This window comes from Artemia franciscana, chromosome 21 (genome assembly GCF_032884065.1).
Source record: "Artemia franciscana chromosome 21, ASM3288406v1, whole genome shotgun sequence".
NCBI classification, from domain to species: Eukaryota; Metazoa; Arthropoda; class Branchiopoda; order Anostraca; family Artemiidae; genus Artemia; species Artemia franciscana.
Genome location: NC_088883.1, coordinates 1,316,229 through 1,344,015, shown reverse-complemented (window position 1 = coordinate 1,344,015; position 27,787 = coordinate 1,316,229). Strand labels below are relative to the sequence as shown.

The 27,787-nt window shown below is 33.9% G+C and overlaps 2 protein-coding genes across 2 annotated transcripts in view; one reads left to right on the top strand and one right to left on the bottom strand.

Moving 5' to 3' along the window:
• LOC136040913 (zinc finger protein 271-like) overlaps window positions 1-27,787 on the top strand; it is a 298,248-nt gene that overhangs the window by 26,299 nt on the left and 244,162 nt on the right. The gene's annotated exons all lie outside the window — the stretch shown is intronic.
• Window positions 269-27,219, bottom strand: LOC136040921 (zinc finger protein 271-like). Its single transcript, XM_065725341.1, has 4 exons — window positions 25,387-27,219; window positions 17,630-17,709; window positions 15,643-15,813; window positions 269-7,845 (listed from the first exon to the last, which is right to left on the bottom strand). Exons 1-4 carry the CDS (start codon window positions 25,416-25,418, stop codon window positions 6,866-6,868), a joined length of 1,263 nt encoding a protein of 420 aa, XP_065581413.1. The 5' UTR covers window positions 25,419-27,219; the 3' UTR covers window positions 269-6,865.

Genomic DNA, 27,787 nt, shown 5'->3' with positions numbered 1-27,787 from the left:
GATTGGTTGAGCATCCCTGACCTATAGTAATAAGTTGCAACTATGAGGCCACGTTGATGGGATGTTGAAGTAACTATTAGGCACTATATGAATGCTACCACCGCCACTACTGCTAATATTACTACTATTGTCATTACTATCACTCCTGCTGCTCCTGTTAGTTTTATTCCTACTACGAATAATACTACGCTAAGGATAAGAAATTTACGGTAAAACTTTCACAGAATGGTGAGGGCGGTATTAAATCAAATCTACTACGTGCAGACACTTTATCAGATAGATACATGTTTATTTACAACAAGAATTAAACCATATAAACAAAGAGTGCAAATGCCTAATGGCATACTTGAGCGCATGGTATATCACCAAAAAAAAACACAAACAAAAGAAATAACCGTCATTATTTCGGCTTAAACTAATTTGCGCTCGCACCGTTGGCCTAATTTCAAAAGAGAACTATGAGATGTTGGGTAATTGTGAATTTGTCGGGAATAATCTTGGGAAATTTAGTGAAAGTTGTCCAAAAACATATGGCAAATATTAGAAATGGCAATAAAATGATGTTGATGAACAGAGAAGAAACCAGAAGATCCATAAAGATGGCTAACTGAGGATCTATTATTAACATTAAACATTAATCTAAGGGCTTTATTTTGTTGAGTTTGAAGATGTTTAAACGTTGAAGGAAACGTTGATGCCCAAACAGAAACACAATAAAGAAAATGTGGATTAACAAAAGAAAAATATATTGTCTTTAAAATATCCCTTGGGGAAAAATGGCATAAACGAGAAAGAATGCCGATATTTCGCGATATTTTTAGAGACATTGTTTTCACATGTTCACGGAAAGATTTTCATCAAAAATAATTCCATGATAATTAAACTGATCAACACGTTTTAGTACCCTATCATTTAGACAAAGAGAAAACTGTTCTGTTTTCTGAGAACCAGATCGAGAAAACAGCATATATTGACATTTCTGGCATACCAATCCCCTTCAAATAAAAGTGTGTTATTGAGACTAAGAAAACGTATGGATAAATCAGCATGGGATGCAAAAATAACAACATCATGAGCGTATAAGCAAAATTTCAGGAACAGCTAAGACTGTTAAGTTGAAATTTTCAGATCATTGAAATAAATCGAAACACACTGTACCCTGTAATCACAATGCACACACTGTAATTAAAAGAGTGTTTTGGTAGGATCCAAGCATAGGGTTAATGTATTAAACTGTAACTTACAAGGCTAATGGTATTACTGTTACTTTTACTAATACCGTTACTTTTACTACTGTTAAAATAAATAAAATAGTTTAAGTGCATCCAGGTTTACAGAATACAGCAAATCGAATATATCAGGCACTGAAAAGGATATCAAATTGAAACTCACAGAAGATTTTGGGGGGTAGTTATGGGGTACATGTGTACTAAATAAAAAGGCACTTGTTGCACGCTGGTAGTCGAAAGGGTGAATCAGCAAAATATCAGGAACGGTTCGCCTATTAAACTGAAATTTCTGGGGATTCTACTACTACTCCAGCTGACACTTGCTCTAGAACTAGATATATAGTGCTCAAGAGCATCGAAGTTATCTAAATGGAACAGATGCAATATCTCAGAAGCGGAATGTTGCAATAAGTAGAAACTTCTAGAGAATATATTTGATATAAAACTAAGGCACTATGGCATTATTGAAAGGCATTGAGGGCATATAGGTTGTCAAAGGGCACATGATTATGTCTTAGGGACGGATTAAGATATTAAGTTGAAACTCTCAAAGCCTGTATGAATACTATTGCTACTATTACTATTAAACTGAACCAAAGGGTGAACTTAAATTTAGATTAGAAAAATGGTAAATATTCAACGCTTCAGGAACAAAGTAGGGTATTCAGTCTTATTTTAAGAAGACTTGAGGGGGTATAAAACTAAGTCAAAAGGCGCTTTGTTATCCAGATTGAATAAGGATGTGCGTGGAATCTTTAACAGTACTCTAGGGAAGTCATATTGAAAATTTCAGATCTTGTTACAGGGGATGTGGAAAAAAACCAAACGACCTAGTTTACATTCAAGTTTCTCAAAAGGCCGTATTTGTTAAATCTCAAGAATGACTAAATGTATTAAGTTGAAACGTTCAGGGCATGTTCATGGGAATTTTTAGGTAAACATTGTTGTTAGAAAGGCATATTTACACTATTTGGAATCGCAAAGGGTATTAATGTAAAGCTTCCAAGGTATGTTAGATGCATATTGAACTAAACTAAAACGCACTGTGGGTATATGTATTACACCGTGCCTATTTGCTGCGCGATTGCTTGCTATGGCCATTACTGCTTGTATAGCTACTTGAGACTGCAATAAATGCCAATTGCGATTCCCACTAATTGTGATTACGACCACTTACGAATGCGACCACATCTACCTGTGACCATGACTGTGAATAAGACTATTGCAGCTGCAACAACTTATGAGCACTACTTCAAATACTTGGGACTGCAACTCCAACTGCAAATTACTGTAACTGCAACAACTACTGTTTTCAATTGCTACTGTTGAACTAAATAATTTTTTGTTAAGTTAATTCAGGTTGATAGAATGGGAGTGATTCAATATATCAGGAATGGAATAAGGTATTAAGTTGAAGCTTTCATGGTAGGTTTTTAGAAATGTTTAACTAAATCAAAACGCAATGTGAGCATCCAACTATGTCCATAGGGCATATCTGTGATGTAACCAGAGCGGCTAAAAGTGTTGAGGTATGTTCAGTCAGAAGTTAAACAAAATCAAGAGAGACAATGTGCATCTAAGCCTATCGAAAAGGTGTGCATATTAGATACCCTTTAAGGAGTTTGTAATATACACACACCCCTTAATTTTCAAGAAAGGTCAAGAGAAACAAGTTGAGACTTTCAAGCCATGAGAAAGGGGATGGTTAACGAATCTCTGTTCAAGGTTGTGACAAGTTGTAGATTAGAATTTTTAAACCTTACGTAAAACCCAAAGTTTATTCAGATTAGTAGCAAATTTATTTGAAATTTTCCCAGTGCCAATCCATACAAAACATCATACTACAACTATTATTAAAGTTTGTTTCTAAGATTTGTCCAACAAATAAATATTTCATCAAAATTTGCATTATTAAAAGAAAACCAAAAGATTTAAAACACTCTTTCTTAATCTATGAAAAGGACCATGTCAATTAAAAACTAGGATAAATTAATCTAAGAAAACTAATCAAAGAAAGTTTTTCAGAGAAAAATGAAGAGCCACATTAAAGAAGCGTGACCAAAAATTAAGTAAAATACTTTGCTTAAGCTTAAAACGACTATAAATCACTAAATAAATAAATGAAACCCAAACGAACAAAAGCTATAAATTATAACCAGGTTAACCTCAAAACGAGCAGAAACTAGTGCAAAGAAGGGTTGGATTATTGCCCCCATTCTTAACATATTCTGGTTTACAACTTTAATAAATGTAAATTTGTGGAGACTGTCAGGACTTCATATTAATATGTATTAAACTGTCAGTTCAAATCATTTGTGCTTTTTAGCACCATTGGCTATTAGTGTAATTTTTTTAATTTTATAACAAATTAAAACACACAATTCGAAATAAAGATTCTTTTCAGTGAAATTCAAATTATGTTCTGGTCTACAGAAGACATAGGCTTATTTTCTTTGACCTACTCCTTTCTTTGCGAGTTTCATGTTTTTCTTTTTCTTGGTTATTTATTGTAATTTCTGTTCGTTTTACGGTTCACTTACTTTTTGACGGTTAATTATGGTTGTTTTTTGCCTAAGAAATTATAGGACTTTATTTTGCTCATCTTTGGCTCAATTTCTTCGGTTTAACATTTCTGTTTAAAAACTTGTTTTGTAGAAAAAATCTTTTAAAATTAGTACGAGATAGTAAGTAGTCTTAAGATATCTGAACCAAACAACAAAAGGGATAAATATTGGACAAAACTGTCGTTAATATTGTGTGAAATGGTATGCTTTTATAACATACGATAAAACGGATGTTCAGAACAGCGTTGCCACGGGTAGCACTTTCGTGCTACTTTTCGCACTTTTTTTTTAAAGTGCCACTTTTCAGAAAACGTAACAATGTAGCACTTTTTCACAAAGTAATACTTTTCTACACAAAAGAAATTTTTCCCTAAGAAATTGGGAAGGAAAACTGTCAACGTAAAGAAGTATTGATATCCTTTATCTTTCATTTTTTCTTCCCCCTGTTTCCAGAAACGTTCTATTATGTTTAAGTTTCATCATATCAATTTTATTCTTCATTGCATTAATCATAAATGACAGCCATTTTTAGAAAATCATTTTAAAACCTGTTTATGTCCTGCAGAATAACAATAACAGTTCAAAATAACTCAAGCCGTTGTCTAATCCTTGCTAGACATTTTTCTATCAGATGCCGTCCCTATTCAGGAAAGATGTTTCCCAAAATTTCCAATTCCTGTTATGGCTTCTGTAACCATTCTCGTCTCGAACCTTTTCAGTCGTAGAAACTTTTTAGTCAGGGTTGATTTAACTCTGGAAGAAATCCCTTCGTTTCCTTACACCCCACCTTCCTATGCCAATTTTTTTCTGCTCTCTCATTGCTCCAACCCGTAAAGTTAGTTTTATTGAAGGGATTTTCTACCCATTGTTTCAAGATATTGCAACAATTCGTGGAGTCATAATATTCCCATTTTAATTTATCATATTTCTCCTTTAAACCCATAGTTACATGAAATGTTGATTACACTGCAGCATAAACTTAAATCAGACACACCCCCTCCTTTTAGCTAATTCCTGCTCACCAATATTTAAGTGTAATAAGTCATAATCTCCCTAAATATTGTGCCACATATACTTCAGTAGCAGGAGATTCTAGAGTTTTTGACAAAATAAATTATATGAAAGATTTAAATTGTCTGATTGACTTTTAGCTATATTCTTCATAGAGTCATCAATACCTACTACTTTTATTCGCGGCAATCTGTTAGTATTTTCAGAGAAAATTTCCCAGTATCTGAAAACACTAATAATTTAGATAGTATATTTTTTGGAAAAACTGGAAGAAAAATTTCCGATGTGGATGAGCGTTTGGACAGCTTTTTCTTCTTTTTTTCCGTCCCGTTTTTGCGCTGTAGGCAAAGAACACTAAAGAAAAAAGAGAAGAAAATACTCTGTGGGACGAAATCTAAATTATACAGTAAGTGCCATTTGCGTATTAGCACGTTTAAGGGGGGAGGAACACTGGAAAGTTGAAACGAGTGGATGAACTACGCATAGCAAACACTTGGATAATTTGAAGATCCTATAGACCAAACGAAGGTTTTTTTTTACTCATAAATTTTGATTAGCCCCATGACCCTACTTTTTATAAACAATCTTTCTTGTTGCTTCCTTCGGAATCTGTGTACATTTGAGGCTGTTGAGAATGAAGTAGGCTTCAATTAAATTCTGAAAACATATTAGAGAGGGCTAAGGGAAAAGTAAAGTGAAGCACTTTTCTAAATGATATAAGTATTTTTTTTAAAGGTTGTTTTTAGAATTACAGGGTAGAACAGGGAAAATTATTTTCTTTTCTTATTCAGCCAATGTTTTTTTTTAAATTACATCAACATGAAAAGGCTACAATAAAAAACTCACACTGTACAGATTGTTTCAAGAAAAAAAAATATTCTGCACACTCAAAAAACATAAATACAATATAATCACTCTAAAAGACCTCGTAACATGAGAAAAATCTCTTAATGAGCAGACACCCTCCCTTATCCCCTGAGTAGGAATCCTGGTGACAATCATAGTTTTAAGGATTTTCTTCTCTGAGGACAGAACAAAAACTACATATAGGTTTGTTCACAATGTTTCAATCCAGATGATACGCAAAAAAAATGTCAAAGAAGGGAAGATAAATTTTAAAAAAGATTAAAATGGATTTTACTGGGGTGTTTACTCCAACACGGATACATATAGTGACAGATTTGGGGGGGGGGGGAGAGAATCAGCCAAAGGAAAAAACAACTTAAAACAAAAGCAAACCATAATCACTGAAAAAAATAAACAAAAATATACCACAAATCAATTAATGGACTCAAAAGAAAACAAAATATAAACAAGCAGCAAAAAAAAACACAAGAGAATGGTTTACAATAGGGTTGAGCAAGACCATAGAAGTTGCTACTGTAGACTATGAGCTAGCAGGCCTTTTCTAAAAATGGGTTTTTGTATGATTATTAAGATTTGATCTAGAAGAATATTCTCTCTTGCATATATCACACTTGAATGATTTCTCCCTAGCATGTACTCTTCGGTGCCAAATCAAATTGCTTGACTCAGAAATTTTTTTTATCATACTTCACATTTAAAGGTTTTTTCAGCCGTGTGTAGTCTTTGGTGGTTAATCAAACTACTTGACAAAGAAAAAGTTTTTTCACATATATCGCATTTAAAGGGTTTTTCACCCGTGTGTACTCTTTGGTGATTAATCAAATAGGTTGACTGAGAAAAAGTTTTCTCACATACTTCACATTTAAAGGGTTTTTCACCCGTGTGTACTCTTTGGTGATTAATCAAATTGGTTGAACGAGAAAAAATTTTCTCAAATACTTCACATTTAAAGGGTTTTTCACCCGTGTGTACTCTTTTGTGATTAATCAAATTGATTGACTGAGAAAAAGTTTTTTCACATACTTCACATTTAAAGGGTTTTTCACCCGTGTGTACTCTTTGGTGTTTAAACAAACTGATTGACTCAGAAAAAGTTTTTTCACATATTTCACATTTAAAGGGTTTTTCACCCGTGTGTACTCTTTGGTGATTAATCAAATTGCTTGAACGAGAAAAAGTTTTCTCACATACTTCTCATTTAAAGGGTTTTTCACCCGTGTGTACTCTTTGGTGTCTAATCAAACTACTTGACACAGAAAAAGTTTTTTCACATACTTCACATTTAAAGGGTTTTTCACCAGTGTGTACTCTTTGGTGATTAATCAAATTGGTTGACTGAGAAAAAGTTTTTTCACATACTTCACATTTAAAGGGTTTTTCACCCGTGTGTACTCTTTGGTGATTAATCAAATTGATTGACTGAGAAAAAGTTTTTTCACATACTTCACATTTAAAGGGTTTTTCACCCGTGTGTACTCTTTGGTGTTTAAACAAACTGATTGACTCAGAAAAAGTTTTTTCACATATTTCACATTTAAAGGGTTTTTCACCCGTGTGTACTCTTTGGTGATTAATCAAATGGGTTGACTGAGAAAAAGTTTTTTCACATACTTCACATTTAAAGGGTTTTTCACCCGTGTGTACTCTTTGGTGTTTAATCAAACTGCTTGACACAGAAAAAGTTTTTTCACATACTTCACATTTAAAGGGTTTTTCACCAGTGTGTACTCTTTGGTGATTAATCAAATTGCTTGAACGAGAAAAAGTTTTCTCACATACTTCACATTTAAAGGGTTTTTCACCCGTGTGTACTCTTTGGTGATTAATCAAATGGGTTGACTGAGAAAAAGTTTTTTCACATACTTCACATTTAAAGGGTTTTTCACCCGTATGTACTCTTTGGTGTTTAATCAAATTGGTTGACTCAGAAAAAGTTTTTTCACATACTTCACATTTAAAGGGTTTTTCACCCGTGTGTACTCTTTGGTGGTTAATCAAACTGGTGGACCGAGAAAAAGTTTTTTCACATACTTCACATTTAAAGGGTTTTTCACCTGTGCGTACTCTTTGGTGAGCCTTCTCTGTCAGCTTCTTTACCTTCAAGATTGGCTTTGGGCCGAAGAGTTTTGGTTGATCCACACCATCAGAACTGCACACAGTATAATGAATTATCTCTACAGTAAAAAAATGTTGTTAAAATTATATAAGATGAAACCGATTTAATAGTTAGATATCACAGCAATTACAAATGAAAGGTGAACATTCTGTAACGATTACCTGTTTGGGATCTACACAGCCTACCACTTTCGAATGGAACAAAATGAAACAACAAAACTTAAAATCTGGTCATAGAATTGGAATATTAATATTAAAAATCTTTATCAGCTTTAAAACTTAAAAGTCATAGAGGATTTAAAAAAAAATTAGACAGGTTTTAACAAATAATTTCTTTTTCCACCCCTCTCCCCTAGTTGGGCTTATATTGAACTTTTATTATAATTTTACTTTGAAAACTAATTTAACAGCGACGTTAAAAGAACATTGGTACAATGCCCTTCCTAATGTATGGAAATTAGGAAGGGCATTGTACCAATAAACTCGTAGACAGCAGAAAATAATTATTTAGCTCTAAAAATGGGGATATACAGGGAAAAGTGCCCCCCCACTTTCCCCCTTGTACCGATATTTCTGAACAAACTTTGGTTTAAACTAAATTGATATTTTCGTTTTTAGCCTAAGAACATTTTTTGAAGACCGAAATGTTTCATTTTTAATTTCTTTGATTTTTGGCATGTCTTTTAATTTTTATCATACTTAGGTGTTAGAATTGAGCACCAGAGAAACATATCAGGAAAATATTAAGTAGGGGCTTTTAGGTAATTAGAATATGAAGTAAAGGGACAAGTACCCCTTTTCCTTTAGTAAAAACACTGGCGTTGATTCGCGGGGGGGGGTAGTAGTGTTTTTTTCAAATCTAGACTAGTCTCGTTTTGTTTAATTTTTTCCTAGTTTTTAGATAACGTGCATTTCTTTACAAGAAAATGGTGTATCAACTTTATAAGACATAATAAATAAAGGACCTTTGGTTAGGTTTGGCTTTATAAATATTCATCAGAGAAGTTGTAACAGTTACTGGCGTATCTCTTAAAGTTGTAGTATATTACTGCTTGTTTTTAGGATTCACTATCTGCTTCGTTTTATAGACGATCAAGGTTCTTTCACACTTCATAACAGCGTTATTGGAAAATAATAAGGTGGGTAAATAGATGAAAAGAAATTTCCCTTACTACTAGTATAGCTCCCACAGCTTAGATATACAATACAGTTACGACAACTCCTATCTTGCCCATGAGAAGCTTTTTGTACAGAGCCCTGAAGTTGTCGCCTCCTAGATCGCACTACAACACCATACGCGGGAACGCAATTTTGTTTTGTTTGTCCAATTGCTCCGATCTTTTAAATTCAGACAGCCAGTTTCCTGTCTCCAGCCGCTAACATCGCTACCGCGCACTGTGTCCCAAAAATAAATCGAGTTCTCATAACTGTATTGTATATCTAAGACGTGATAGCTCCTAAGACAAGAGATATAAACTTGACGGGGTTCTTCTACCAAATATAAATCAATATGGAGTATTGTAAAAACAAGGGAGAACCTCAAAACAAGAAATAAGAAAAAAAGAGAATAGAATCTCATCAAGATTTTTTTTTTTCTTTGGCCTGCTACAATACTTTAAAGACTCATAATGGAGAATTTTTTTTCTTACAGTATACATCTATGACAAAATAAAACATTTGAGATAATCTAGATCAGGGGTCTCCAAACCATGACCCGCGGGCCACATCCAGTCCCCCCAATAATTTCATCCGGCCCGCCAAACAAATCCCCGTGTGGTGACCTTGAAAAAAAAATATCGTAAAACTGACATCGTAGAATTATTCAAAGCTGGGGCTGTTGACTGGCGGCACTCAGGTGGCTCAGCCCGAGTCAGTTTCCCTCTCTCGATTGTATGAATCACAGATACTAGTACTGGTAGGTATGTGTTGTGCATTACAACCAATCAGCTGTGTATAACTGTATATTGAAGGGGTGGAGGGCGAGTGGGGCTTCGTTGTATTCTGTGCGGTAATGTTAGATAGAGCGTGGGTGAGTGAACTGAGGTGTTGATAGGGTTTGATCACTGATGACGTGTTGTGAACAGTGTTGTCATTGGCTGCGTTGTGTGTGGTTAGGATGCTTTCGCACTACAAGCAGAGCCGAGCAGAATGGAGCTCAACGGCGCGGTTGGGCATTCACATGTAAGCAGAGTGGCGGTCTTCACAGCGAACCATTCGCTATGGAGGATTCGTGTGCTTTTTAACACCACATACAAGCTGTTTTTCCTGTAGAATTTATTTCGTTCGTTTTACCCTTATGTTTTCAGATAGGGAAAATACAAAGAAAAGAAAAGTAGACAGTGAGTGTCGTCAGTTCAATGACGAATGGAAAATAAAGTACTTTTTTGTGAAAGCAAATGATAAAGGCTCTTTATGCCTCATATGTAGAGACAGTGTTGCTGTTTTGAAGGAATACAATATTTGTCGGCACTATGAACGAAAACGTGGCTCAAGTTTTTCTCACATGACATGAGCAGAAGGCACTAAAAAGTTTGAATCATTTCAGCACAGTCTGCATTCTCAACAAGCTGTTTTCAGTAAGAAAAAATCCGAAAATGAAACTTCAACTAGAGCCGGTTACAAAGTTGCCTGTGTGTTGGCAAAAAAAGAAAACCTTTCACTGATGGTAGTATCATAAAGAGTGTATAGTGGAAGTAGCAGAAGAGGTATGTCCAGAAAAAGTAAATCTCTTCAAAATGATAAGTCTTGGGTCAAATACTGTTGCTCGTAGAATTGAAGATTTAGGAGGCGATATAATTCAGCAAATAAAGGAAAAAACAAAAAGCTTTTGCTGGTATTCTCTTGCTTTGGATGAATCAACTGATGTGTGTGATACCTCTCAGCTCTTAGTATTCATTCGTGGTGTTGATAGTGAATTTAATGTGACCCAAGAATCAGCATCAGTTCACAGCATGCACAGCACAACAACTGGAAAAGGCTTTTTCAATGAAGTAAGTAAAACTATAGCAGAATATAACCTGGAATGGAAACAAGTGCAGTGTGTGACAATTGATGGAGGAAAGAATATGTCTGGGACAAAACGGGGTTTGGTTGGGCAAATTACAACTGCTTGCGAGGTTTGAGGATTCTCAAAACCCATTTTTCTGCATTGCCTTATCCATCAACAAGCATTGTGCCTAAAATATGTTGATATGTCTTGTGTCATGAAACCGGTTGTTTCTCTGGTTAATTTCATTAGATATCATGCACTCAACCATCGCCAGTTCCGTGATTTCTTGAAAGAAATTGATTCGGAGTTTTTTGACTTGCCTTATTATACAACAGTTAGATGGCTTTGTTTTGGAAAGGTTTTGCTGCATTTCTTGGAGCTCAGATCACAAATTGATTTATTTCTCACAGAGAAAAATAAACCTCAGACATTATTATCAGTTTGTGAATGGATTTGGAAATTGGTATTTTTTTACAGATATGAAAGGTCATATTAATCACATGAATCTGAAATTGCAAAGCCAAATAAATTTGATCAGTGACAACTTTGTTCATGTCAAGGTATTCAGAGCAAAACTTGTGCTACTTGAAAGCCAGGTGAAAGTTAAGATTTTGCTCATTTTCCATGTTGTGAAAAATTTCATGCAGAAAGTAAAGTTGAATTTCCTTCTTCATTTGCAAATGAAATAAACTCAGATTTGAAAAAGCAGTTTCAGGAGCGATTTGCTGACCGTGATACCAAAAAAAAAATATAATCAGGCTCTTTCATTATCCATTTGACTGCAATGCTGAAAATCTTCCAACTCTATTTCAAATGGAAATTATTGATTTCCAAGCAGATGACAGGCTGAAAGATAAGTGTAGAGAAGGAAATCTGATTGGGTTTTATAAAAGTCTGCAGCCAGATCACTTTCCAAATTTGATAAAGTTTGCTTGTAGTTTTGTGTCAATTTTTGGTACAACATACCTGTGTGAACAAACATTTTCCAAAATGAAGTATGTGAATCTAACTATCAAGCAAATTTGTCTGATGATCATTTGAAGTCTATTCTTAAAATTGGCTCATCTAATCTATAACCTGATTTTAATGAAATTTTAGTCAAAACGACAGTATCATTCGTCACACTAATTTTATTGCATTAAACTAGAGGCAGGAGTCTATTTAGTTTACCCTGATTTTTTCCAACAAGATATGTTTTAATCTTTTTTATGTTTGGCCCTTACATTGAAAAGTTTGGAGACCCCTGATCTAGATTAACACTCTAGGCTTATTATTTTGAATAGTAGGGAATCTAAATATACTAGGGATATTAATGGGTGTATATCAAACCTCAAGGGAGACATGTCGATCCTCCAGAGTTATTAAATTTGTCCATTATGCTTTAAAACTAAATGTGACTTTATAACTAAATCAAAAGACACTGTATGTCCCAGTGCGGTACCGCGCACTATGTCCCAAAAATAAATCGAGTTCTCATAACTGTATTATACATCTAAGCTGTGATAGCTCTTAAGACAAGAGATATAAACTTGACGGGGTCCTTCTACCAAATATCAATCAATATGCAGTATTGTAAAAACAAGGGAGAACCTTAAAACAAGAAAATAAGAAAAAAAAATAGAATCTCATTAAGACTTTTTTTCTTGCTTGGCCTACTACAATAATTAAAAGACACATAATGGGGAAATCTTTTTCTTATATTATACATCTATGACGAAATAGAAACATTAGGGATAATCTAGATTAACACTCTAGGCTTATCATTATGAATAGCAGGGAATCTAAACATACTAGGAGGTTTAATAGGTGTATGTCAAACCTCCAGGGAGACATGTCGACCCTCCAGAGTTATTAAATTTGTCCATTATGCTTTAAAACTAAATATTACTTTATAACTACATCAAAAGACACTGTGTGTATGCTGGTCACCAATAAGACCTCTCAGTAATATCCCAAGAACGACTGAAGGCATTAGGTAGAAACTTTTAGGGCTACTACTATTAATGCTTTTGCTCTTATATTTTAATTAAATCAAAAGATTGGTATTAAGTTTTATTTTTCAATAATTTATTTTTTATTTTTATTTTTCAATAAAAATAAATTTTCAATAATTTGAATGGGCGCTTCTTGGAGAGTCTACTTTTTTTCTGAATAAGCGAAATTTGATTAAAAAAAAATTACAAGTTCGAATTAAATTGCATCAAGGTAGTTTACTTATGCCCATATTAACGAAGTTCAATTAGCAGATAATTAAGCTTAAATTGGGCTGCTTCAATCTGAAAACCTTAAGAGAAATTTAGAAAAACTATCATCTGGATTTTTATTGGTTAACAAAATTCTTTGATTGGTTTAAAGTACCATGGGTAAAAAAAAAAAAAAAAATAAAAATTAAGTCCTTAGTCCCATTTTAGGTATATTAGCAACTGAAACCTCAATTTTTAATATTTTTATTTTGTTTCGTTCAAATAAATTTTTTTTCGGTGAATACCACATTTTCGCCAGTGTAGTCACCTTGAACTGTGAAAATAAATAAGCAAAATTACTTAATTAAATTTGACATTGCACAGAATTTTAATAATTAAAACTGAAATCTCGCACAATTTCATTGCTTGCTCTATAACTAATTTCTTTCTTTCCCAGGACATAAGGATTGACGTCCACCTCAAACAATAAAATAAACCAATCATATTTACAGGATTTTGGCACTAAGCCCCACTTAACAGTTTCTTTCAAATTCCCAATTTTTAAAATTAGTTTCAATCCTTTTTTTAGGAACAAACGCACAAAAAACGCACCATCATGCGAGGATCCTCTACAGGAGGACAACTGCGATAGGGCGTAAGATCCAGATGTATGGACAAAGGCCTCTGCAGAGGGCTGCCTTGAAGTCAGGTTACCTGCAAGACTGGGGACCTCGTGATCAACTCTATTCCCACTTGAGGAGTGGCGCCCCTCGAGGAAATTATATCCTACATTCTGAGATTCCATGACATTGGCAGACTCCAGGATTAGAATTTGAGAGAAACTTTCTTGGAACAGTGGAATACTAATTTGGAGAGTTTAAAATTTGACAATGTAGAAGATGGATGGAATAATTTTACGGAAATAATTTGTGAAGTTGCTGATGCTGTCTTAGGGAAGAAAGTTAGAAACGCAGCTAAGAGTGTTAATAAAAATGCTTTATGATTAATAGAGAGGAGGAGGAGCTTGTATAGGAATTATATGAATGATAGATCATGTGAAAATAGAGAAAGTAGAGAAAACATTAAAGTATGAACTAAGGAGGTGTGAAGTAGAGACCATGGATAAAATCGCCGAGGATCTGGAAGATGCAGCTAGACAGCATAATAGTAAAACACTGTCCTGGCAGTTTAATAAATTGAGAGGGAGCAGCCAATCTGGACTTGCCCCACTTAAAGATGGGATAAAGTTAAAGGAAAATATAAAGAACAAAATAAAGAATTTTGTGACACCTCGGATGTGACGGAAGATTTGTTTTGTGAGGAAGAATTAGAGACAGTACTAAAAAGATTAAAAAATAATCAGGCAATAGATGCTGTAAACAAAGTTTTAAGGTAGATAACTTCGAAGACCACACTGTCTTTCCATGACGAAAGTAAAACAGTTCAAAATAGGGATGATACCTTTTTATTGACAGTGAATAGATATAAAATTATTTAACTGGATATTAGGAACACATATACAGTTAAATAATTTTATATCTATTCGCTGTCAATAAAAAGGTATCATCCCTATTTTGAACTGTTTTACTTAAAGTTTTAAGGGGTGAGCAATGTGGTTTCAGGAAGGTAGAGGATGTGTAGATCATATTTTCACTCTTAGGTCAATATAGAGAAATGCCTAAGTCAGCAAACACCTTTAGTTCTCAGTTTTATTGATTATGACCATCCAGGTTTTATTTGAATTACATCCATCAACAGTTTTATTGAATTATAGCCATCCAGGATATAGATTATGCTGATGATTTAAACATCTTAGATGAAAGTGTGAGCAAAATGAAAAGGTGCCAGGTTTGGTTTGAAAATTAATGTTAAGAAGACTGTGTCACTAAACCTAGGAATAAGTGAAAAAAAAGTTGACTTTGGGTAAAGAAAAAATCGATCAAGTGGACAACTTCACCTACCTTGGAAGTATTACTAGTGAAGACGGTGGGTACTTTGAAGATGTTAAAAGTACAATAGCCAAAGCTGAGGGTGTTTTTTAAAGCTGAATTTTTTTTGGAAGAACAGGAAGACATGTCTTCAAACCAAGATAAGAATATTGTATAACACTTATGTCCTTCCTTTGAAAAACTTAGGTCAATTTTAGGGGAATATTTGACACCGAGTGTATGGTTTTGTGTTTAATACTTAAATTACTTTGATGTGTTTTCCAAAAATTCATAATGCAAACTGAGTCCTACTATAAACGTTTAGTAATGCTATTTGAAAGTTTTATATAATAATAATAATATATTTTCTGCTCAATTTACAACAAAAGAGATAAAAAAAAAACAGAGTGGAAAATAAATACCATCATCTACAAATACAAAATATTTACATTACAATACTTACTATTTACTACTACAGTACAAGGACACTAATTTTCAATATTTTATTTTAGAACTGAAACAAGTTCTTTGAACAAAATTAGCAAATTTTTATAGAGAAATTTGCAAATTCCAGAATTTGTTGTCCATAATATATTGCATGGTTTCAAGTTATTTTTTTTTTCATCTTGTTTTGGCTTCAGCATTTTCAAATCTTAAGATGATGAAGTCCTAGCAAATTCTAATTTGTTCTAGTTTTCCCTAATATAATATTACCCAAAATATTTGATTATACAAAAACAAATGCTGGAGATGTACCTTCACTGTCAAAACATGTGGAGCCCAGTTCCTGGGTGTCAGACTCAAGTTTACATGATTGTGAAAAACAGCCAAAAGTACCCACGGGAACATCTTCCCTTTTAAAAGACAAAAGATGGTTTGGAAAGTCAAAAAGCTCCTCATGGTCACTTGGTAAAGCCTCTTCAACTTCTGAAAGAAAGTATAAATAAAATGGACATCAAACAAATTCAACAGAAAAGCTTACAAAACAAGCCCAATTGCTTCCAATTTTCAACTCAATGGCCCCAAGAAAGAATAATGACAGAAATCAAACTATCTTTGGGCAAATGACCAACACATAATATCTAGATTTAGAGTTGAAAAAAAAAGTCCTGAAAATTCTTCCATAGGTTATGCAGTGTCTATAGGCTAATGAGTTGGCTAATCATCCAGCATTAAAAAGCCAGTGGCAATGTGGCTTTTTCCTTTGAATGCTAGTCCCAGTTTCATTTAGCATCAAACAACAGAATTGATCAACTAATTCTATTTCTGCATCTTTCATTCATTTTGTTTTGGATTCCATACTGGTAAAATGATTTTGGAAAACATGTGCATATACATGAGAGAAAATAGGTATCCCACTTCCTGTTTCAGAAACATTGAATTACCATAGCTGATAATTGAAATATGTTCCCTTCCACTTCTAATGAAATAATTAAAAGATTATTACCAATTATATCAATCATTTTTTCTAACCCCCCCACAAAAAAAAAATATTCCTTTTTACAAGGGTCTCAATTGACAGCAAACATGGCCTAGAGGCAAGCTTGTAATTTTAAGAAACAACAAACATACAAATCAGACTACTTGACATTAAACTATATTTGGATTCAATAGGGTTTGAGCTTAAATCTTCCAGACTTAAAAGTATCGACTAAAATTAACAATAAATCCATGTGATGAAAATGTTATTTACAATAGACATATAGACAATGTCTCCTGAAAAATTAAGCATGGAATATCATTGGTTGGCTATCTATTAGATAATCATGCTTAGCTATACTGAACAAATACCACATATTTATAAAAAAAATGCGTGTTTGGAAAATAAGTAAACATGTGCAGGGTGGGAAAGGGAAGTTGTCTAAAATCTACTAAAAACAAAAAACTAGAAAAATCAACTTTTTTGGACCCCTCCTACTCAAAATCTATTGACTGCAATATATAAAAATAGAAACATCTGAACAACTCTTGGTAACAAGTTTGGGAAAGTGGGAAACTTGACAGAATTTGGACAAAAAAAAAAAAAAAAAAACCTGATGGAATTATGTGCTCTTTGGCAAGGAAATAATAAAGATAAAAATGGCAAGACAAAGACAATAATAAATATCACACAAAAAAAACAACAACTTGTATGCTAGCTACCAAGAAGGGTAACTGAACAAAAAAGAAAATTGCTTGGTGTATCCTCTTTAGTCACCAGCATGTACCTTATTATAAACTATTTTTCTTGATTTATTTACAAATCACAGGAAACAAACAAACATCAAGTAATGTTATGAAAAAGGATGAATGTAATTTGGCTTAATAAATTCTTTATTGTAAGATACAGAAACTAGTCCCTATAATTAATATATAATTGCATTATTATAGATAATTATAATAAAACTAATCCTTTTAATTAATAGACAATTATTGTGGCTGCCATACAAAATAGAGTCTTCAGTAGGAATTCTTTTTTTTTCTTATTGCTTTCTAATTTTTCTTACTTGTTTATGCCCAAAAAAAGGAAAAAGTAAGAGAAAATTTTTCAACTTAAAGACTTGTTGTCTCCCCAAACTGAAAACAAAATATAACTAATAATTTAGGCTTTGGTGTAGCAAAATAACTCTTTCATTACCTAGCTTTTATGCAGTTGCATGTTTTTTCTTTTTTGTTATTTTTACTGAGGACTAACAAAAAGCAAAGCTAAAGAAAAGCAGCTTTCTTTTCAGTTTTATACCAAAATTTTTATTGGATAACTTACCTTTTTTAATAACATCAGTCTCAGGAATGGTAATAGGCTCAGCCATGTTTGGAATTTGAGGCACATCCATAATATTATCTCTGAAATAAATTAATGTCAGCTATAAAACAGATAATACTATCAGCAACACTTAGAAATGGCACTCCAGTTTTAAACTGGCAACAAAACATACAGATTGTTATGTATTCACTATGATAGATTTTCAAACTGGTATTTTTTTCTAGTTTTTCACAGCTTTTATGGGACGAAAACGGACCAACATGGTAAAATCGAAAAATAAATTTTTGCCCAGGTTTATTTTCAGATTTATTGGTATTATAAATTTTTAATTTGGGTAATAGCATTTAGAATAATTGGATTAGGATTCATTAATGAATTCCCACCCTTTAATGGGGGTTCCCCCTGGGGGAAGTATCACAGTGGGCACTAGCTATCCACAACAGACAAACCACATAACCAAAACAGGGTCAACACCAGCACAAATAGGATTCTCATCTCCACAAACATCATTCTCACCTCCACACATAGCATACTCACCACCTCACACCCAGTCATTTCCAGTATACTCTGGACAGCCCCATCACGCACCTAAAAATTTTCACTTACAATATTCTCAGTCAACATATCAGTTAACACAAGGGCCCCCCACAGTTTACTATGCACCTCTGCCATATACAAGTCATCAAGGTCATTTATATCATGCCCCCTAAACCCAGAACTTACAATTTGTACCTTCAGTAGATTGTTGGGGTTATAAGTTGATTATCCTCCCCTAACCCAACAAGAAGAGGAGGACATCACAAATGTTGTAAATCTTATGGCGGCTGAAGGGATTAGTGATGTGCTAAAAAGAAATGGTAAGAGAAGTGGCTCACCTTTTGAGCAAGAGACCTCTAAAACTGTAAAACTTCCTATAGTGGAAAGATTTTTAGAGAAGTTCAGTACAAGGAATAATAGAATAGAGGCAACTACTGATTTTGCATGCAGTGAATCAGTGGCTAATCTAACAGTGGTTTTCACCTCACAGGTAAAACTCCCATCAGACAGAGCAATCACTCTAGAACTAAAGAAAACTCTTCAGACAGAAACGTCAGAAGCGTTTGTTGTGGGCAGCACAACAGCAACGCTTTAAGAAATTTATAATAAAAGTTCTTGTGATATTTACCTAGATTTATCAGCAGTCAATTGAACCAATCTTATACCAAACCATATAGTGTTGTCTTCTAGACAACACTATAGTGTTTTTTTTGTGGATGGTGAAGTCCTCCCTTTGAAAGAGTGGCAGACAGTCTGGTTTTATAATATCAATTTTTCTCTTCTTCTTTTTGATTGTATTAAAGCTTATTCTAATAGGCAATGCATAGAACACCACCCAAAAAAATCCCCCCGGACCCCACCCCAAGTACCACTGAAAACATTCAACCCCTTGGCTGGTCAAGTCAACTTTTTCAAAGCTCACATGAGGGGTCATTGAATAATACAATGGTGGAAGTCGGGGCGTATGTCACAATACAGGATGAGACTGAAAATGAATTTCAAGAGGTCCTATCAAGAAACTCAAAAAAAAGGAAAAAAATTTCACCAATCAAAAATAATACCCCTTCCCATAATCCAACATTCCCCTCACAAAAACTTGGAATTTACTTAAAAATCACTCCAGATACCCCCTTTGAGATAAAAAAGATAGCTCTTTTGAGGGTTGCAATCTTTAAAATGTTAAAATCAATGTTTTCATTAAACATTAACCGTGATGGATCTCTGCTAATAGCCCTTCAAGATTCTAAATCAGCAGATATATTACAGAATTCAAAATCTCTTCTTAACATACCAATAAAATCTGTTCTCTGGACCCCAAACCAAAACCCAACTAAAATAGTAGTGTATAACATCCCTCCAGAAATTCCTATTCAGGATCTAAAAGAAGGACTCTCTGACAGAACTGGTAACCCAATCCCAGTAGCTGATGTAACCCAATTGGGTAAACCAGCCAAAAGTTAAGCAAGTCTTTCTTATTCACGCTAAGAGAAGAAAATAATAACCTGGATCAGATATTCCTATTTGGACAAAGGAAACCCCACAAGCCCTACAAGCCAAAACCTATCCAATGCCAAAAATGTCTAAGACTAGGACACACAAAAAACACATGCGGTGAAACATTACATGAATGCAATTCTTGTAAAAACTCCCACCCCACTGGAATGATAAATTGTAAAAACAATCAGCCAAAATGTATCAACTGCAATGGTCCCCACGATTCTACTAATAAAACTTTATGCCCTGTATATAAAAAACGAGCACTAACACTCCAAATAGCAACAGAAAAAAACATACCTTACCCTTTTGCAGCAATGGAAGCAAATGCAGCTCAATCACACCTGACCAAAAACTTTATGAAACCACCCAACCCTCTCACCCACAGACCAACCATTCTACCAAAAGCATCAAGCACCCCCAATAAGACTCCTTCCTCAAAGCAACCAAGCTCACATTCCTATAAGAGAGATTCACCCTGGACAAACCTTCTAGCCTCTACAAGTAATGATAGAAGATCAGAATGGCCACCTCTCCCAAGTAGAAATGAATCAGAAGTATTAATGGGTATTAATCAAATTATCAACAAAAAGCCAGATGAAAATCCAAATGAATTAACACCTAACATGTGCCTATTTATACTAAATTCTAATGTAGTACAGTCAATGAACCTAAAACAACCACAAAAAGCAAAAATAATAAGCAAATTGGCAAAATTGTACCTACCCAATCACATGCATATCCAAGCAAAAAAAGATCTTGCTCTGCTCCTAGCAAAGCTAAAGATTGATACACAGCAAAATGAAAATTAAAACAACAAAGCAGCATATTTCAATACTTCAGTGGAATGTAAGATCACTTTCAGAAAATAAGTTAAATGAACTTTTATGAATAAAAATTCCATTGATATTGCTTGCCTTCAAGAAACCCATTTGACTAATAACCAGCAAACAAAGTTTCCAGGATATACTATCCTGAGAAAGGATAGGTCTTCACAGAGAAAAGGAGGTGGCATAGCTATAATTTTAAATAATAATATTAAATTTTGCGGTATTAATTTCCCAGATTTTTCAAATGATGTTGATGTTATTGGTATCAATGTCTGGATAAATAATACAAAAACATATATATTAAGTCTTTATAACCCCAATGGCCAGACTACAGATTCCATGGATTTTTTCACTTATATTACTACTTCTAATATGCTAAAAAACATAATCATCTGCGGGGATTTTAATGCCCACAGTCTTCTGTGGGGGGATAAGCCAGCAAATAAAGCTGGTAAGCTTATTGAAAGATTGATTTCAAATAATGCCGATTTAGCAATTGCTACCCCTCCTAGTCTAAATACATATTTTAACCCCAAAAGTGGCAAATTCTCAACTATTGACCTACAAATTGTTTCAATAAATATACTAAATAAAATTTATATTAAGAAAATTGAAAATCTATGCACTGACCATTTTGCAATAGTATCCTCTTTAAATGAACCAGCCAACATTCTCCCACATATCCCTAAATATGTCAACACCAAAGCAAATTGGACCATGTTTAGAAATAAGCTTAATGAAGAAGTCCTAAGTTTAACCCAGAAATCTCATACCTCAGTTGTAACTGCTGACACGTGTGCTGAAGCTATGCAACAATATTAACAAATGCAGCTAATCAAGCTATCCTAGGAACTTCACCTAAGAAAACCATCCCTAAACACACCCTTAAAGCATGGTGGACAAAAGATTGCCAAATTATGTGGAGAATAAAAAATGCAACTAGGAGAGCATACCTAAGAAAACCATCCCCTGCCACATATTTAAGTAAATTACAAGCAGAGGCTAACCTCAAGAGAACAATAACTAATGCCAAATATAATTATTGGAATAATTTTGCAAATAATCTTTCCAGAGAAACATAGACTTATAAGCAAAATCTGTGGGGAAAAAACATCCTCCAACCCTCTTATGTATGAACTAATACATGAGAATTCCCACTATGATGATGACATTGATAAGACAAAATTATTTGCCTCCCTTTTCTCAAAAAAGCTAACATCAAAAAACAAAAATATCACCACACAAATCATGACAAATCCTATTTACCAGCCCCGACCAGGTTAAGAATATATAAACCATCCCTTCTCAATACATGAATTGAATAATGCAATACAGCATATCAAGGCCAATGCTACAAGTAGCTATGATAATATACACCCTATATGGATAAAGAATCTTACCCCTTTGTACAAACAGGAGCTCCTAAATTGCTATAACCATGCATGGGCTACATCCATTCCCTAATAACTGGAAATGTTCATCTCTCATACCAATTTTAAAGAAAAACAAACCTAAACATGACCCTCAGTCATATAGACCCATAATGATTACCCCAGTGCTGGGAAAATTAATGGAGAAATTGATTTACCATCGGCTGCTTTGGTTTGTTGAGAAGAATAATCTGATACCTCATACTCAAACTGGCTTCAGGAAACACCACTCATCAACAGATGCTTTCATAGTGTTAACAAATGCAATAAATGACTCCCTATCAAAAAATAATGTCTTAACTGCTGCATTCCTAGATTTTGAAGGAGCTTATGATAATGTTGACCACCAGATTCTCTTAGTTAAACTTACAAACCTTGGACTACCCCCCAAACTTGTATCCTTCATAAAATCCTTTATAGAAAACCGAAGTTTCATTGTTTGTGTAGGTTCAGCCTCTTCACCCAAAACTTCAATAACCAAAGGCCTTCCACAGGGTGCAGTCCTGAGCTGCCTCCTATTTTCACTTTTTCTGTGGGACATGAACCTCCCATATACCAATCTACAGTACGCTGACGATCTGGTATTATGGGCAACTGGCAATACCTTCGAGATTGCGCATTCAAAGTTGCAAAATGCACTTTTCCAATTTGAAAAGATCTCCCAAAAGTCCATTTTACCTACTGCACCCACAAAGTCAAAAATTATCCAATTCCACCATAAGCGAAATCATTATGATGCTAGGCTAACATTAAATGGAATACTTATCCCAGAGGATAATCAAATTAATTATCTAGGGCTCATACTTGACCAAAAACTAAATTTCCACCTCCACATCACAAATACAATAAAAAAGTGCTATAAAAAAATAAGAATAATTAAAAGGCTACTAGCCACACCTTGGGGCTGTAATGAGAAAACACTACTCCAATTTTATAAATCATATATAAGACCCCATATTGATTATGGCCTCATAGTTTATGGTGCTTGTGCTAAGACCCACATGCAAAAAATCGAAACGATGCAAAATGATATAATTCGTCTTATATTTGGTCTTAGGAAACCAACAAAAACTAAGTTTCTGCTTACTGAGAGTGGACTATCACCAATAAATGAAAGAAGAAGATCTCTACTAATTAAGTACCTTACAAAAATTGAAGCCAATGATTCTCATACCCTGCATAACTGGTTAAGAAATCCATCTATGTTTAGAGGCGTTGCAAATGAATATGCAAATATCCAGAAGAAGTTCCCAGTGCCAGTAAAATCTATTGCACCCACATTCCCCCAAACCCCCCCTTGGAGTTGGTCAACCCCCATAATAAAGACTGACTTCTCAAAGTGGACCAAAGAACTTACCCCCATTTCTTTTATTCAGAAAAAATTTGCCGAGCTTAATAATGTTGCTTATAAAAACCATTTCCAAATTTTTGTAGTTGGGTCCAAAATGAAGGAGAAGGTGGCAAGTAGAGCATTCTTCCCAACCCAAAATATCGCTTTAGGAGAGAGATTACAAGATAATTCATCTGTAATGTCTGCCAAGCTAAATGCCATAATCATGGCATTAGATTTCCTCATGGTTAATGAATATATGAAAGTTAATATTAAAAATATTATAATATATTCTGACTCTTTGTCAAGCCTTGAGCTTCTTTCGTCAGCTTCTCAAAATAAGATGGATATTGACACATTTCTTTGTCTTAGGATTATTGATATTTTTGCTTCAAAAGGTATTTTAACTCATATACAGTATATTCAAAGCCACTCGGGTATAATAGGTAACCATAAGGCAGATGAAATAGCAAAAAATGCTTTAAATATTAACTAGCCAAGTGGGAGACCAATCCCCATTAGAGATATTTACCACTGGAGACTTACAGAGGTACTGATAAATAATAAGAATCCTACCCTATCACCTTTCCCAAGTAAGCAGCTTTCCAAGATTTATCATAGAATTTGGTCAGGTTCAAATGGGCTAAATTTTCAGATATTTTCATATCAGATCCCTAATTCAAGTGGCAAAGTCCCCTCATCCCCCTTTAGCAGGTCATGTAAATTCCACTAACAGCCAAGAGTCTTGCTGACAATACTCTCTTGCAGAGCACAGAGATCAATATATACTTTCTTACAATTCAACTGCAGGTATCAAAAGATATACTTCAAGAAATCAGAGCAGATACAAATCATATAAGACGAACCAGCTCCATAGCTCTGTTGATCTCACAGAGTGAGCCAAAAGGAAAAGGGCTAAATAGTATTGACTGAAAAGCCCGTTTGCTGAATAAGAAGAAGTTAGACTTTTACCCAAACTATAATAGGAATAGATTATATTTATATGTTCAATCACAAACTGTATTGGATGTTTTAATGAAAATAAAGAAGTTTGACAATGTTGATGTAACGCGTGAAGAGAAGGCAGGTCAGCTATGGTGTAATTAAGCAAATAGACCTAGATTATACAAAGGAAGAACTGCTGACAGACCTCAGGGCAGAAACTAATATTGAAATTAAGGAACTAAAGAGGTTGAAAAGATACAATTGAGAGACCAAAAGAATAGAAGATAGCCTGAGTATTTGTGTTGCATTTGAGAACAACTCTCTTCCCCAGAGTATTTGGCTTTATGGAAGAAGAAGGAATATTGAGAGGTACAACTGACCAATGATACAATGCTTCAAGTGTCAAAAGTATGGCCATACTCAAGAAAAATGTAGGTCACCAAATGCTGTGTGCTTGAGATGTGCAAACAAACATGCTTCTAAATGGAAAAGATGCAATGACTCAGGAGTGGAATGTTGTAAAAAGTAGAAACTTTTAGAAAATATATTTGATATAAAACTAAGGCACATGGCATTATTGAAATGCATCAAGGGCATATAGGTTCTCAAAAGGCACATGATTATGTCTTAGGCATGTATTAAGATATTAAGTTGAAACTCTCAGAGCCTGTATGAATACTATTGCTACTATTACTATTAAACTGAACCAAAGGGTGAACTTACATTTAAGTTTGAAAAATGGCACATATTCAACATTTCAGGAACAAAATAGGGTATTCAGTCTTATTTTTAGGAGACTTGAGGGGGTATAAAACTAAGTCAAAAGGCACTATGTTATCTAGATTGAAAAAAGGGTGTGCATGGAATCTTTAACAATACTCCAGGGAAGTTATGTTGAAAATTTCAGATCTTGTTACAGGAGATGTTGAAAAAAACCAAAAGACTTAGCGTAAAATAAAGTTTCTCAAAAGGTTGTATTTGTGAAATCTCAAGAATGACTAAATGTATTAAGTTGAAACTTTCAGGACATGTTGATGGGTTGATGGGAATGTTTAAGTAAACATTGTTACTAGAAATTCTTTTTTGCACTATTTGGAATCACAAAGGGTATTAATGTAAATCTTCCAAGGTATGTTAGATGCATATTGAACTAAATTAAAATGCACCATGGGTATTTGTATCATACCATACCTACTTGCTGTGCAACTGCTTGCTATGGCCATTACTGCTTATTTAACAACTTGAGACTGCAAAAACTGCCAATTACAATTCCAAATAGTTGTGATTGTGACCACTTACAAATGCAACCACATCTACCTGTGACCATGACTATGACTACTTGATACTGTTAATAAGACTATTGCAGCTGAAACAACTTATGAGGACTACTTTAAATACTTGGGACTGTGACTCCAACTGCAAATTACCGTAACTGCAACAACTACTGTTTTCAATTGCTACTGTTGAACTAAATAATTTTTTCTTAAGTTAATTCAGGTTGATAGAATGGGAGTGATTCAATATATCTGGAATGGAATAAGGTATTAAGTTGAAACTTTCATGGTAGGTTTTTATAAATGTTCAACTAAATCAAAACACAATGTGAGCATCAAACTATGTCCATAGGGCATATCTGTGATGCAACAAGAGCAGCTAAAAGTGTTTAGGTATGTTGAGTAAGAAGTTAAACAAAATCAAGAGAGACTAGGTGCATCTAAGCCTGTTTGAAAGGTGTGGATATTAGATACCCTTTAAGGAGTGTGTAATATACAAACACCCCTTAATTTTCAAGAACAGTCAAGAGAAATAAGTTGAGACTTTCAAGCCATGAGAAAGGCAATGGTTAACAAATATTTTTCTCTGTTGAAGGTTGGAGATTAGAATTTTTAAACCTTATGTAACCCCAAAGTTTATTCAGATAAGTAAAAAATTTATTTGAAATTTTCCCAGTGTCAATCTATACAAAACATCACACTACAACTATTATTAAAGTTTGTTTCTAGGTTTTGTTCAACATATAAATATTTCATCAAAATTTGCATTATTAAGAGAAAACCAAAAGATTTAAAATACTCTTTCTTAATCTATGAAAAGGACTATGTCAATTAAAAACTAATATAAATTAATCTAAGAAAACTCATCAACAAATTTTTCAGAGAAAATTGAAGAGCCACATTAAACAAGCATAACCAAAAATTAAGTCAAATACTTTTCTTAAGCTTAAAATGACTATAAACCACTAAATAATTAAATGAAACCCAAACAAACAAAGACTATAAATTATAACCAAGTTAACCTCAAAATGAGCAGAAACTAGGCTAGTGCAAAGAAGGGTTGGACTAGCCTAATGCCCCCATTTTTAATGTATTCTGGTTTACAACTTTAATAAATGTAAATTTGTGGAGACTGTCAGGACTTCATATTAATATGTATTAAACTGTCAGTTCAAAATCATTTGATTCAAACAAACAAAAACTATAAATTATAACCAAGTTAACCTCAAAACGAGCAAAAACTAGTGCAAAGGAGGGTTGGACTATTGCCCCATTTTTAATGTATTCTGGTTTATAACTTTAATAAATGTAAATTCGTGGAGACTGTCAGGACTTCATATTAATATGTATTAAACTGTCAGTTCAAAATCATTTGTGCTTTTTAGTAACATTGTCTATTAGTGTATTTTTTTTTTAATTTTATAACAAATTAAAACACAATTCGAGATAAAGATTCTTTTAAGTGAAATTCAAATTATATTCTGGTCTACAAAAGACACAGGCTTATTTTATAACCTAGGGTGCGTTTGTTTACTTGTCCGATTACTAATCTGATTAATCCAAGCGTTTTTTGAGACACATATGACGTCAGAGGTTAGTCGGATTATCCCCACAAACGCTCAGGATTACTTGTCCGTGGGCTGGCACTTTATAACCCCCAAATAAAAAGATTATTTGAGGATTGTGACGTCAATGCTATATATTTTTTTAAATGGATAAACATGTGAAATCGTTAAGTCTAGAGAAAAGACAAGGAAACTGTAAATAATAGAAATAATCTTAGCTTTTCAGTGACCTGTAAGTAATATTATGCATATTACTTAGTATCTAAAGGGTTTTTGGTGTTCTAGGCCTGTCTTGCATAGGCTAAGCTTCATAAGGAGTCAGAAGAAAAGTTTTTTTGTTATTAAAAAGGTTGATTCTTAGGGAGGCAGCTATCACATTGGTGAGTTAGTCAAATGTTATTATATCAAACAGGCCTAGTTTCTAAACCATCCTATAATTATTAGTTGGAAAAAATTTAGAATGATTAGGGCAATACCTATAGCCTTTTATATAGTCTATATTTGTTGAGATTGCTATTTAAGCTGGATTTTTAAGATACAATAGGGGTAAAATTTTACTTTAGCTACTTTTGGCTATCTTTGAAAGAGGTTAGGCTAGGAAAATGAAACTTTCAGGGATGTGTCTACAGGCTAAAGTATGTCCCAGGAAGGTATTTTGAAGTACCTACTTCTACTTCTTTTCCCTCTAAAGGGTCCTGAAATTTTTGGGTGCATTATTTTTTGGTTATCAGTTTCTTTTTCTCTGGCCTTAGT